Source organism: Dicentrarchus labrax, unplaced genomic scaffold, assembly GCF_905237075.1.
Source record: "Dicentrarchus labrax unplaced genomic scaffold, dlabrax2021, whole genome shotgun sequence".
NCBI classification, from domain to species: Eukaryota; Metazoa; Chordata; class Actinopteri; family Moronidae; genus Dicentrarchus; species Dicentrarchus labrax.
The window spans coordinates 24,739,380-24,754,167 of NW_026136711.1; the positions used below are offsets into that span (position 1 = coordinate 24,739,380).

The 14,788-nt window shown below is 38.3% G+C and overlaps 1 protein-coding gene and 1 long non-coding RNA gene across 5 annotated transcripts in view; one reads left to right on the forward strand and one right to left on the reverse strand.

Annotated features, from left to right (window-relative positions):
• Positions 1-1,784: 1,784 nt before the first annotated feature.
• Positions 1,785-14,788, reverse strand: part of kif5ab (kinesin family member 5A, b) — a 63,976-nt gene continuing 50,972 nt past the window's right edge. The window contains exons 24-29 of one of the 4 annotated variants that reach the window (XM_051414286.1): positions 14,031-14,247; positions 11,377-11,674; positions 10,179-10,243; positions 8,029-8,056; positions 7,385-7,497; positions 1,785-5,613 (exon numbers count right to left, since the gene is read on the reverse strand). In XM_051414286.1, coding sequence (XP_051270246.1) covers positions 7,398-7,497; positions 8,029-8,056; positions 10,179-10,243; positions 11,377-11,674; positions 14,031-14,247 — 708 coding nt within the window. In that variant the 3' untranslated portion in view covers positions 1,785-5,613; positions 7,385-7,397. Of the gene's footprint in view, positions 7,498-8,028; positions 8,057-10,178; positions 10,244-11,376; positions 11,675-14,030; positions 14,248-14,788 lie in introns of all 4 variants that reach the window. The other 3 variants (XM_051414288.1, XM_051414287.1, XM_051414285.1) reach the window with 3 other exon arrangements.
• On the forward strand, positions 11,686-13,673 carry LOC127371499 (uncharacterized). The gene is made up of 3 exons (XR_007886414.1): positions 11,686-12,373; positions 12,697-12,736; positions 12,967-13,673. It is a non-coding gene; the product is annotated as an uncharacterized LOC127371499 (long non-coding RNA).

Here is a 14,788-nt window from a genome sequence, read left to right on the forward strand (position 1 = left end):
ATGTATTTATAGTTAACTATTGATTTTTTATTCTACTTGGCATATAGCTGAAAACCCGTGGCTGTTATCAGTCTTATAGGTCAATGTTTTTTCTACAAAGATGAAGTCAAGACTAAAACATAAAATCTGGCTGCACTGACTTACAGCACCAGCCACTCAGAACTGCAGCCTCAGGATATATCCCTTCAATGAGTTCAGATAAGCAAGGGCCTGTCATGGACCAGCTGGCAATTCTAGGCAGCTGCATCTGTAGCACTTCAAAATATATATTTGTATGGATTTTTAAGCATCCCCTTTGACCTTAAAAAGGTGTTTTTTCTTTAAGTCACTTCACTTGTATGTTTGAGCTTCACTGTGCAGAATGATGTATGCGCAAAGTTTGATACGAGTGTTGACTGTTTTCAAATTCATCTGCAAGTTCAAGACATGTACGTATCAGATGATGAGTGACATCTCAATTAGTATGATTTGGAAATTTTTCCACTGCACACATATAGAGAATAGACTTTTCACTGAAGTAGGAGACATCTTGTACCCAGGAGTAAAACCTTTGATGGAAATTAAATATTCATGGATTCTGTATTTTCAAAGAGGGAGAAGGAAAATATGTCATTTTAAGAATGTTTCATTTGGTATCTGAACTTTTTTGTGGGCTATTTCAACACTGTATGTCTTAAAACATGTCCAGAGAGGCTCTTTATGCATATGAATGTATTTGTACGCACATCTCAAAAGTTTACCTGTGTAACTTCAGGCTGATGAGAAAATAATGTTGGATCCACTTGCTCACAAGCTGACACATGCAGGAAGACCAGTAATGAAACAGTATGACGGCAAAGGTCATTTGCTCCGTGACCAAATACATGTAATTTGGTCAACAAAGAAATGTGTGCAATCAGTTTGTTTTGTGTCCTAGTTTTCAAAAAGTGTTTAACTTGGACAAGAATTTGGAAGAAATTTAAAGCAAATGTAGTTTCTAAATTTACACAATGCTTAAAAAAACATTTCTGTTTAAAGTTGTCAAAATTTGCACGAAACATTATACAGATTATGAGATTGATTTACAAAATCAAAACCACAGCAGAAAGCAGAACTAAGAAAGATAAACAAATCCACCTCTTTGGTAGTTTACGTCAGGCGGCTGACCGAGAGGACTACCCCCGCTGGGTCCTGGGTTGCTCTACTTATCGATTTGTTTTGGTTGAATGTCACTGTGGCACTGTTGGCAGATGGTGTTGTTTTCCTTTTCATAGTAATTCAAAGCCTATAATTACTTATATCATAGAAAAACGAGAGATTATCCTTGTTATGGAAAAATACTAAAGACTTAAATCAAGAGACAATGTGGCATTATGAAGTCTAGGGTTGTTGCCATTGATTTGTTTTGTCCTGAGATGTTATTGACCCCGATGTTACAGCTGCTTTTACTCTCCTGGTTCTCTATCAGCATGTTATCGGATTTATTGACAGAAAACTACAATTTAAATGTGCTTTTCTCTGGTTTATAAAAAAGCTGAACCCTCCCCAACACAATCAATATATTTATGAGAAACATAACAAAGTGGTGACAATTTAGACTTTGTAATTAAACAAATTTTAATTTCAGAATTAAATTATTTTTAACATAAATTGTCAACATCTGTTTAATGTGCCTTTTTAACATCATCATCTTCATCCGCTTATCCGGGATCGGGTCGCGGGGGTAACAAGGCCTTTTTAACATGCTTAAGGGTAAAAATCTCACATAATTAGAGTCATAGAGTAATAACAAGACAGTGTAATGATGATATTTACACAGGATCATCTTTATTGGAAGGAGTTTCATGAGATAACAGTACTGTTTCTCAGCAGCTACAGAAGAAAGTACTGCATGCACTAAATCACACGCTATAAACAAACCAACCAACGCATAAATGTACAAACAGACACAGACATTTTGCCTTTTTTTAAACCACCCTACCATCCTTGTCATAGTTTTATTTCTGCATATTTAGGCTACAGTGTCACATATTATTTACCTTGCCAGAGTATTTTTTCAGATTGGTTACAATTACTGTAAGACAAACAGAACAATAAGACTGAAAATAAATTCTACACTCAATCATCCCTACATTTACAGCTCAGTGTACAACCATAGTTCATGTCATTGTTTTCTTTGTGGCTTTCAATGATTAACAGCAGATTGACAAAAGGGCCATTCACATTCAATTCATGGTTTCTATAGGTTGTGTAAAAACACTCAAAATCAATGATAATGTAAACGTTTCTCAAATTCAACGACCATTTTTGACCTTCTGGAGAAAGTTGAAGTCAGCAAAAAGGGAAAAGCATAAAGAAAATAATGTGATAAGGTGCCTCATGTATTTCTGATAAGTCTCAATATAATGAGTGGGTCTGTTGGTAGCGCTTTAGATTGCAGCTCAATTTACAATGTAATACATTAAGTATACACAGTGCATCAATAAATACTTACTGAATAATTATATGGGACAAATGTGTGGAAGGAAGTACAGGGGAAGACAAGATGTTAGGGTAGAAGAGGGTTAACAACTTTGTGTATAAGAGGGAAAATTGGGCAACAGTTGTATCATAATGGCATAATTTATTTAGAAAATGATGATATATTAATTATCTATTTAGTTTGGTAGATTAAATTGTTAAAGTTTAAATACAGAGTGCTTATTATTATTAATATGGTATGCATTACACTGCTTCACTCGTACCTAGTAAGTATTTCATTGGCACCCCGTCTGTACACAACGCTTACACTGTAACTTACAGGCTGTAATCTAAAGCTAACAGATACTGATCTGTTTTGTTAAAAAGATCACAGAAAGTCGAAGAGTAAGAGACTCTGCTAAGAAGATACAGCTCCTGTTCTCTCCCCAAAATACACACAGAGATATGCACATGCACACACACACATACAGTCCGTCCAGTATCACCCTTGACTCTCTCATCCTGACTGGTTGATCAGGAGGTCAACAGAGAGGGCTTAATGGGCAGCCTGGATTGACTGACTGTCAGTGTGCGTAGTCAGTCAATCTGCTCAGACTGCACCTAAGTAATACCGGATATTCTGTACTTTGGTCAAAGGTCAAATACCTCATTGGCTGATGAGGCACTATATCTAAAGTGTGTGTCAGAGGGATAAGACAGGGCTGTATCAGCTCTTGATAACCTACAGTAACCCTTGGTTCATGTCTCCATCTCAACTATATAGACTATTGTGGAGCAAGATCCTCTTTAGGTGACTCACTACAATCAGGGCTTTGGTTTCAATCCTAGGTTGTTCGTAAAGAGCCATAAGATTAGGTATCTCCTGAACAAATGTATATTGGAACAGCAGCTGCACACATGCACACATTTTAATTCAATGACAAAACAATCCAAAAGTATTCTGCAGTGTAAGAAACACTGTCAACATGATACATTTACACATCAAAACAAATGCAAATGCTTCACATTCAACAACTGCTATAAATGAAGAATAAATAGCAAACAAATAACATTTAAAATGGAGTAAATGATAACAATATATATTAATTTTAAAGTAGAACTAGTGGTATAAAAATAGTTGCTACACAGATCTTTTTTTTCACTCTGCCATGCTTTTGGTTGACATGACAATGACTGAATATCTCACAGACGGTCCCTGACAGGCAGCTTTTGTAGGGATAATTTACAGTTTAAAAGTCTCTCTACAACAACACAGTCAGGTTTTTTTTTTTTTTTTTAAACAATCAGGAACCATGTGTTTTAGACTTCCCTTTATGGTTCATATGAAATTTATTTTCAGACCAGTTAAAACCAGTGCAGTGTAGCAAAGGTCAGACATGGGGTGACTTAACCACTGAATACTTGACTGTTTTATTTTAAACAATTCACTAACCAGCTTCTTCATTTGCCACTCTGGTTCTTCCTGCTCTTGGTAAGATAGCGCTACTGCCAGAACAATCTGAAGCTTTAAGATTTAAGGTGAGGTTTTTACAAAAAGCGTGAACTTGCTAGAGGCGGCTACTGTCTGGTATGTGGATATGGGGGTTATTTGGTTTATTATCCCTCTTAATCTAACAAGAAAAAAATATATATCCTCCAAGGGTACCAAAATACAAAACTGTTGTGTCTTGAAAAGTCTTGACAAGTTATATACCGTACTGTGCGTATATAAGCTTAATTTACCTTTGTTTAATTTGAGTAAAAAACAGGTCAAATATGAGAAATCATCTTGTGTCTAAATTAAGGCTTGGCCATGTTTCAACTGCTGCAATATGTGTCTTTCAGTTTAGTGTGCGTTGGTCTACCTACATGGCAACAGCAGCCTACATGACATAACACATTATAGACTATATTGTTGCTATGACTACTGACACTGTTTCTAAAAATTCATATTGCAATTAGCTTTAACATTGCTTTCAGTTTGGATTGAAACTGCCCAATGTTTCAAAACTCACTTAAAAGGAGAAGTCTTTTTCTTATTGTGAAGTACTGCAGGTATGGTATTAAAGCCTGATATATAGTAGCTTACTCCTCCGTTCCAATGACCGCCATTGTTTTCAAAAACACATCAATAAGCCACACTGCTGCAATGGATGCGCTATTTTTTTTATATAATCGTATAATCCACGGCTGAAAATAGTCCCCAACACAAATTACTGAGACTTTTTTAAAACAAATAATATATTCAAGGTCGGTTTTTAAAACATACATCTTCAGTTGGCTTCAGACTGAAAGCCACAGGCAAGGCTGGGCAAGTCGGAAAATACTGAGAGACAGAGGAATGCATTGATGGTTTTGGTCTTTTCATGAGATTTATTTACATTAACAAAAATACTTAATAATGCCAGCTGAGTATTGCCAGCTAAATAATGCCTAATTATTCTGTAAACACGTGTCATTTTTAAGGCTGATTTTTCCATTTACATTGACTGACAGCACTTCTCCTGCACTGGTGTTTAGACTGAAACATTTCATGATAATGTTGCCTCACTAGCTCTCTTCCTCTGTCATGTATTTTCCGAGAAAAGCTGAAGACCAACATTGCAAATCAACATGCACAGTCAGAAGTATAAATATTAGTAAACTGAGCTCGAGGTTCACACCGTTTTCATATTGCTTAACAGTGTTTTACTTGGAGTTTTCAGATCCATACGTACGTTTAATCGTAATAATAATAATAATAATAATAATAATGATAAAGACTAACCTTATCTTACTGGTCAATGTACTGGTTTTTATGTCCCCTCATTGAGACAAACACCACACCCTAGTGGTTAACTACAGCACGACACACCTTCACTTCCCCACCTTTCTATTTGTGGTCCCTCTGTATTCATGGGGGAGGGTGTGTAGCAATATGGGTGTAAGCTGCCAGTTCACAAATTTGAAATGCAGCGCTTGCCATGAATCCTACCAATACCCACATACACCCCACATCATTAAACAGGAAGGAGAAGGGATTGAAGAGGATCAAGCAGGGGGAGGAAAAGGGAAACAGGGGAGAGATAGAGGTCTGTTTACAACAGGTGAGGATGGGAGAGGAAAGAGAGGCTTGGAGGACAGTGATCAGCTGCATGCAGATTTATAGAGGAGGGCTCAGAGAAAAACGTCTGCCTGGTGAGAGAGAGAGAGAGAGAGAGAGAGAGAAACACACAGAGAAACAGAAAGTAAGAGAGACATTCAGATACATTCAAGAGACACAGGGAGTGCGAACGATGGCATAAAAGAAGAGAGAGCAGCCAGTGAGTCAAGCGTACATTGCCAGAAGGAACACATCTCAAGTCATTTCATTTCTGGTGTCTTCACTGAGAGCTACTTGTGTTTGGGAACTGCATGGAACACTCTGGGGCCAAATTTAGACTTCATAGGATGTAAAATTCACCAGCACTGTGCAAAACTTATATATTTACTCTGCAGAAAACTTCATGGCAGCCTATATAGCTAGAAGAGTTAGAATAACTTTTATATTTCATCATATAACATAGACCAGTCCTCAGTCTGCAGGTTGAGTGCTATATAGAGTGCCAGCACATTACACATTGCTAGTTTTTCCTAAAGTAGAAAATTAAATTACAGCACTAGTTCTGCAAAATAGGTCAATTCACTCCCTGTGTGCCTGTGACAAGGGGTGCTGGATATTATTAAGTTGAATACATGAAAAGAGTAATAAATGAATCCCGTGACAGCAAAAGCAGTGGGATATAGTAAAAACCCAGAGCCAGTGATAATTTAATCCACCTTTCTCATACGGGTCTTTCCCAGAGAAAAGACATTGAAAAAATGTTTTTAGAATTTGTAATCTTTAGCTCTTGGCTGGGATTTATGAAATAAAAAAAACTACTGATCTGAGACAGATGCTCTTTGTTGGCTATTTTTGTGCAAAGTGTCTCACAGTGCAGCCACTGAGTGTAGGTATTTTTAGTTTGGGAGACCCCAGAAAAAATAAGTCTCTTCACCCTGGCAGCTGGCAAGGTTTCTGCTGTAAACTCCACACAGCACCCAGGAGCTCAGACCCAATAGCCTCTAAAGTCAAAGTGATGGTTCACAAGATAACATCTGCTCCCAAACCAATATATACATTTTTATAGTAATTTAGTATATCGTAGATTTTTTAATTGCTGGAAAAAGTTCCTATTCTGAAAGCAAAAGTATTAATAAGAAGAGAACATCTGCAATTTGAAACATGAGATAATTTCCTTTCCTGTTAATCTTAACATTTTTCAATAATCAAAACAAATCTCATACCTGCAACCCACACACTACCATGCAAGAGTCACAATCATGTGCAAGACAACGTTGCCACATTCAGGATCTTTGTGTAAGCAGTGCTTACACATTGCTTTCATAAAATAAACCTGTGGTTCTCAGGATTAAACACATGAATTCACATAAATGTATATTATGTAACACGGAAATCTGTATGGAATCACAGACGTTTAATGTTACTGTTGAGGCGAAGACAATTAATGTGTACATATGCAGTTTTGAAGCACATTTAAAAAAAAAAAAACATATTGTGCAGCTATAACCGAAAAAAGCTTCAAAATCAGTTGCATAAAGTGAAATCACAGTGTTTAATTGGACAATTCCAAACTAGTCAGGTTGTCATAACATTTGGTTATTTATAAATGTAAGTCTATACATCCAGTGCAAATAGAACAACAGCTAAACACTAGCAACTGATGGAGAAAAGCTGCTTCAAGGGTGGATTTTTTAGATGCTATGTCAAACCTATTATGGATAGATTCAGAAGAGTATGGCTTTGGTTGCTTGGTTACTTGTGAGATTTGTACATTTAATGCCTATTTTTTGACCTGTGATTCATGAACCTGTGTTCTGCAGCAAATAAATATAAGAGTTGTGCCATTTTTCTCTGCTGTCTTACCTGTTCAGGACTATTAGCTGGCTGAAGCCTCTGGCTGCAGGCTGTAGAGTTTGGCTGGGTCCTGATTGTCACAGACGTCAGTTCTGGACACAGAATTCACATTCAGACACATGCTAACCAACACACCAGAATCATAGGCGGCCGCAGCACCGTCACCAGATTGATCATCAGCAGCATCCACAGCAGCAGCAGCAGCAGGTGCAGCAGCAGCAGCAGTGGCAGTGACAGCAACAAGGGGGCAGCGATAGAGCAGAGAGATACAGCAGTGAGGGAAGCAAATCATTGGTGTTACAGTAATTGGTCTGTGAACCAAAAGGGTTAAGTGCATGCAAGATAAATGTGGTAGTGCCATACTTCAACATGCTCTTTGCCCATAACTGACTATTATCAAACATACAGGTATGAAGCTAATTACTTCAAGCTCTGCCAGTCATTCTGACACCTGATTATCTCCTATCAAAAGTAAATTGCAGGACCTTCAGTCGAAGCCAAACTGTTGCCTGTCAAAGATGGCCCAAAAAAAAACCCCTAATATTAATTAATCTGTTTCTACAAAATCGACATTGACTACATGGAAGTCTGCACTAAGACAACAAAAAGCAGCAGATGTTTTGCAGTAATCAAAGCTGGTGCCCCAGTCTTACCTGTTGTCATTGATATCTGTGGTGTTTCCTGTAGACAGAAAGAGGTGCATAAGGAAGCAGGCAGGTGCACAGTGAAAGGGTTGGTGGTGTGTAAATTAGGGGAGAAGTGGGTTTGTCACAGACACATATGGGTTTTACTAAAACAGCCCAAAGCCATTGGAGATAGATGACTTTGGAACAAGCAGCTACATACTGTGTTGGTTCTCAGACAACAAGTCCTTATTACATAAATGACTGAAAAGGGTGTTTGCCAGTGCATTTTAAAACAACCCATATGTGCATTTTACTCATGTGGTGACCCAATCAGCTAGGGAAAGAACAAGCAGCTGCAAAGATACAAGATTAAGCAACTAAAACAGCATAGTTAAGGTGAGGTAAAGATCAAGACCATGGCCAATAAATCCTGCTTAAAGCATGGTTAGGTTTATCCAAGTAAAATAAATGTGTTGAGGTTAGAAAAAGATGGTGGTTATGGTTCAAATACACCAACAACAGCCCCATTAACTGCACTCATTTTCCAGGGGTTTCAATGGTGAGTGCTATGTCAAATGTCCTCCTACTCCTTGCAGCTACTGTATTAATACAATCCTTAGATAGACCTGTGCCTCCCATTAACTATCCTGACAGGAATTAATCTAAAAAAAATATTCACTTGGCTTTTTATGTGACACATATTGACACCGAGGCAAATTTAAAAAAAGTAACATTTCTTTCTCACTCTCCAGCATCTGAGAAGTCTCTGTGTGTTTATTCATTCTTATTCATGGGGGAGAGTTTATTTCAGTTTGTGTGCTCTTTGCTTCAACTTGATGAGTTGGCTGTTATCAAGGGGCCTCATGCTTGACTGGATTAAAAGGCTGTTCAGTTTAATCTCTTAAAAAAAAGTTGTGAAATTAAAAGAAAAATCGTATCCTAACAGGAACTGTCAAGGCTACACCTCAACGGACTAAAACTAAAAAAGAAGTAAAACATTTGGGGTGCAGGCCTTGCAGACATCTTTAGCATTGCATTTTACACTTTTCCATAAGCTCTTATTGAAATTCATGACACTGAGTAGAATTATATCCCAGAGAGAAAATTACTAGTGATACACCAGAAGGAAATTTTCCCTTCTGAAAGTGTGACTTCAGAAGAAATTACAGTGTACAATGTTCCAAAATGCCATATGTCCATTTTAGGAAAAAGTATCAAACAAAATACTGAAAATCAAACACTTAACAGTACAATTATTCACAAATCTCATCTGAACTGCTGCCAGTGTTGAGTGTGACTATTTTTCATGCCAAAAAGAAACAAATATCAGTGTTTTCCCTGAATGTTCTTTTTGGCAGGAGGAGGAAAACCCTCTCAAACAGCATCATGGGAATCAAAAACTAAAACCAACCTGATTATATTCTTTAAGGATCCACGGGACAACATCACTGATATCTGTCATCTAATAAAAGGCATGTACTGCCGTAGCAGATTGATATATTGGCTCTAACCCTGTTTCTGACTTTTATTGATATTCCTGGAGAATCAAAGAGGTGTGGTGTCGTTACACAACTCTACAACTGTCATCACTGGGTCACAGGCTGAGGTGGACTCTCAGGCTGTCTGGCTGGCTATCTGTCTAGCTGAGTAATGACACTGCAACCCTAATCTATCTCCTCCAGAGTCTGTCGCCGATGGGAGCAGACACACAAACATAAAGACACACAAAAGCCTTAAGTAGAAGCAGCAGTATCCTATAATAACTAAAGAGAATTTCCATTGGGGATTTTTAAAGGATGACAGGCTGTATCCCACTAATATATATGGACACTTTATCCAAAGACTGTTGACCTATGCTGAAAGCCTCCTCCTCACTCGCCAATGTCTCAGTATTAGAGCCAATTACAAGAAGATGAAAGCAGTGAGAAAGAAAAAAACAAGAAGACAACAGCAGGCAGAATTGTTATCATAGCAGCGGGGCAATCATTGTAAACTGGTTTAACAGCCACCACTCTGTAAGAGTACATAAAACAACATCCAAACATAATAGTTGGAATGATGGACCCATAATGGAAACCACAAAAAATCGTTCATAATAAGAAGTGAAATTTACCCCCGCTGCTCTCGATCATAATATTCCTCATTATTTTAACAGGCATCATCTGAACTGGGCTCACCATTTTCCGAATCAAGCATCTCTGCGGTGCTCTTCTCTGCTTGGCTCAGGGGTTCAGCTGGAAGGCTGCAAATGCGACAAAGAGATGTTGATGTAAATATAACATATGTGTTCCAAAATCTTGAGCTTTATTGATATGGGCTTTGAGTTAATTAAAATAAAATAGTAATAAAACAAATTAAAATATAAGTGTACCCAAGTGCTCACTCAGCCACAAAGTAATAAATCAAAGTCAAAACAGATTAAAACAAACTGTTATTGTTATACGCATACATGAGGGAAATCTACAGACACAATAACTGTAAAACGCTTGACTGTTTAAGCTCTTTAAAAGTAGCGTACTATAATTCAGACCACAGATTATTCACAGATACAGTTAAAGACCTACTTTGCTTAAAAATGCACTCGCTAGCTGTTTCTTGAGCATTTAACTATATTTCCCAGTCTTCATCAGTGGATTGTTGTCATGACAAATAAATCTCTAGAGAAAGTTCAGTCAGGAAGACTGTCTGTAGTTTATTTCTCATACCATCTCGCCATTCCCTCCTCTCATGCTCGCTCACTCATAATGTCCTGGTGTCATTGTCTGGGGCTGTAAACAGTGACATAATCTGTTCTCATCAGCTGGTCACATCTATCCAAGAGCACAGACACACCTACATTGTTAGCTTAATATCTTGTTGCTGTCTTTTTAAATATGATTCTCTCTCCGCCTTCAGTATGTTCATGCTGCCCCCTCCACCTCCCCATCACTGCCCAGTCTTCACAGATTGATCATTTTCATCAGCTTCCTCATTTCATCAGTCGATCAGTCTTAGCAGAGTCATCAGCACCAGGGGGACTCTGGGGGATTTCTGCTCAGGGGCGGACACCCCTTGATTACAAAATCTCCCTGTAGACTCCAAGCACCAAAGACTTTCTGTCAAGGATTAATTATCATACATCATCTGTTTTAATAAACAATTATCATTACTTTATTCACTTGTCTCTCCTGATTGAACTGTAGTGTGGTTGAAAGCTCTGGAAAAAGCAAACAACTGGACCATCATTAGGATTATTCAAACTATTATTTAAAACCTCAGGAATTTGTTATGCGGTTGATGGAAAAGAGCTAGTAAGTGGACCTTGAGTCAAGACTATTTGTCAAACCTGCAGTAGATTTCTCCATAATGTTAAATTCTACTACGGGGTTTTCTCACATGTTGTCCTGAGCGTCGCTGTTGTGTGAATCGTTGGTTTGGGAGTCGTGGTGTTTGGTGGGGCTGTTCTGGTTGGAGTTGGCTTTGGGTAACCAGGGCTCACTCTCTGGAGTTACAGGAGCAGAAGGAGCAGCAGGAGCAGCAGGAGCAGCAGGAGCAGCTGGAGCAGCTGCTTCTTGGTTGTTGCTGTTGTGGAAACCAGCTTTGCAGAAGGCAATGGGGTGATCGCTGTAGCCTCGTATGAAGAAGGGGTTGGTTGGGGAGCAGGCTGGGTAGTGGCCAGGACGCACAGGTTTGGCTGTCAGTGAGAAAACACAATTGATGTATGAATTGATCCATTCATCCAGAAAAGACAAAAACATATTTATTTTGCCCTCAAGGGATAGTGTTACACTGGCGTCTGTAGCACAAAATAATACATTTGTAATGTGACTGGAATACCTAGAATATATTAAAGTCCAGTAGCCTTTTTTTCTGTTACAGCATACATGCTCTGTAAAGTGCTTGTCCTGTGTTCTCCTTTGAGAACAATCATCAATTTTTATGTTGTATATTTTGGCTTCATAAAGGTTATTTTGTATAAATTTGATGGAATACCAGGGACTATGTAGATAGAGACCTTGTTTCAATACAACCAATCGAATTTTATATAAAGCCGTAATGTCAGCGTTCTATCACTGGCAGAGCAGACGGTCACACTGAGCCAGACAGCAGCTAAACAACACAAGAGCCACAGACTTTGAACAACAACCCCCATTAACTTTCCTATTAAAGTCTCCCCCTTATCTAACTGACAAACCTAAACACGCGTCTTGTCCTGTACCTTGCCTTGTCGAATGAGCAACCGAAACAAACATTCACAGGGAGAAGGTGCGCTGCTGACGTCAGTTTGCTGCTCAGCTACAGCACATTAAACAGCATGTAAAACGGACCTGAGGTGCTAGTGTGGACCTTCATTCTTCAATACCACTAACAACACGACATCTCTCCATGACACGTAAGCTGCAGCTCAAGTTTGTTTACTTTGTCTCTTTTTCACTATGATGTAACACTGAGATACCTCTCCAACTGGTTGAGATGAAAAGGAGCATTTTTGATATTTCGCCAGATCTTTTTTGTTCCTTTAATGATAAAAAATATGTTTACATTCTTCTTAGAAAACAAAAAAGGATGACTAAATGCGATTTTGGTTTAATATACACAGACATATATCAGTAGCTTTGGTATGATCATCAAATGAAAATCATTATTCTGGAAACGCTTTCAAATCAATAACTCATTTTCTCACAGCAGCATTTGCATCTCATTTCTTTCACACAGAATTCAAAGCGCAATTATCTTCATTTGCCACAGCTATGAAGTGAGTCTTTGTGATAAAAATGGATTGTACTGCTTTTCCAATAAATTGTATTTCTCTCAGAAAGAGCATGTAAATCCTTGCATGAAAAATATCCCAGCCTCTTAACTATTCAAGTATAATTAAAGTTGAATAAATTCTTAGCATTTTGGTCTGACCATAAATAATGTCATCATTTATGGCAACTATCATGATTTTAGTTTCTAACAAATTCTCGAACATGTGTTCCACAGTGGGGAACCTGAGTCTCTGCTACTTCCAGTTCCTGAATATGGAACAAGATTGGTGTCGAAAACCTGTCTTGCAGCTCGCTCATGCGTGAGGAGGAGTTGTATGAATGTTCTGGTAAGGGGAAAGAAGGAGATGACAGATGATGGAGCATGAGGGAAGCAAATCCAACCATGGATGTCACCTGTGAGGAAATCACACAGCAGGGACATAAAAGGGATGGTTGCACCGTGCCGAAATATTTTTCTCACATTGTAAGGGCAAATGTCAGATAAGAAACAGGAATGGTATAGACAAGAATGTTTACACTAGCAATCCAAGCGGTGGAGAGGATTCACATTTTACGTTGTATGCTTTGTAGAATAGCTCCTTTAATAATTTACATGAATCTTAGCAGTATATTGAGACATTTGTCTTTATTCTACTACTTCTTCTTTAATGTTCCTCCTGCTATAATGTAATGTATAATCCTTTAATATTGCCGCTGCTTTGTTGAAACTGGGGGTGTATGGTATGAGTTTTGATGGGTCATCATTCACTCGGCTGCAGTGGAAATTATACATTAGACAGAACAGTAAAATTCGGTAGTAACAGAATTCCAGTGGATTTTTCAAGGGAAACTGAAACGCACTGGTTGATGGATTTACTTAACTTTGGCTTTGGATTTTTGCAGGTGTTACGCTGCACAGAATAAATTACTATGGTGATTGCACTTATTGTTTATTACTAAAAAAAACATACTTAAGGAATTCAGAAAAACTGCAATATGACTATATAAAATTTTATGGAAGGGTTTTTATAGACATGAAAATAGTTGTGTGTGTGTGATTTTACTGTGGTCTGAAATGCCAGAATTACAAGAAAGCAATTAATGTCCTAAACAGTAATGTAATAAAACCACTGGAATATTGAATGTATGGATGAAATGAATCCCTCCCTACGTACCATCCAATTACACAGCTTTTGTTAAAATGACACATGCAACCATATAAAGTTGTGTGTAGATCACTGCTGATGGCTGTTTATTATTTTGATATAGCTGAATCTGTGAGCGAGGTGCATGTGTTACCTATCTGTGCAGCATGTGGCCGGCGAAACGGATTGCGAGTCCTCATCACATCTTTGATGCGCTCCACTTCCTGCTGGTAGCGGTGGCGGTCCTTCATGGCTCCTTCCTTCGCCTCCTTCAGGGCGCCCTCCAGCGCCTTAACTCGCTCAGCTGTAGACCGAAGACGTTTCTCCAGTTTTGGAAGCTCACAGCGAAGATCTGCATTGTCACGCACCAGCTGTCACACACACACACACAAGAAAACATATAGTATACCTAGGGCTTGACTGAACATGTCAATGACCATACAACACTTTGTGTCATATAAACAGGGATTTATTTTTCTTTTTTTCCTTCTTTTTCTGTCAAGGATAACCATTTTCTGAATACAATTCATGAAGAACTTGTGTCCCTTTCACATTGTTATATGTACCATTTTGAGATCTGGAAATTATGTTTCACCATTTTTTTCCTTTGAAGAAGAACAAGAATGTAAATGTGATTTTATTTTTTTCTAATTTGTTTGACGACTTTCAGCAGCATCGTCCTGTTGTGGAGTGAGGTATCTGCCAAGAAGAGTACAACAATGAGTATAGTATACAACAATAGGAGTAGCAAAGTGACCACATAACCTTCTTGGTTTGAACTGGAACACTTCTGTCAGTTAGAACCAAATAGGTGCAGCGAGGTGGAACAGAGGAGTGCCAAGTGTGATCTGATGGGAAAATGTCTGAAGGCAAAGACAGGTTACTGCCTTTTATGTTGAGGAAACTCTCCTG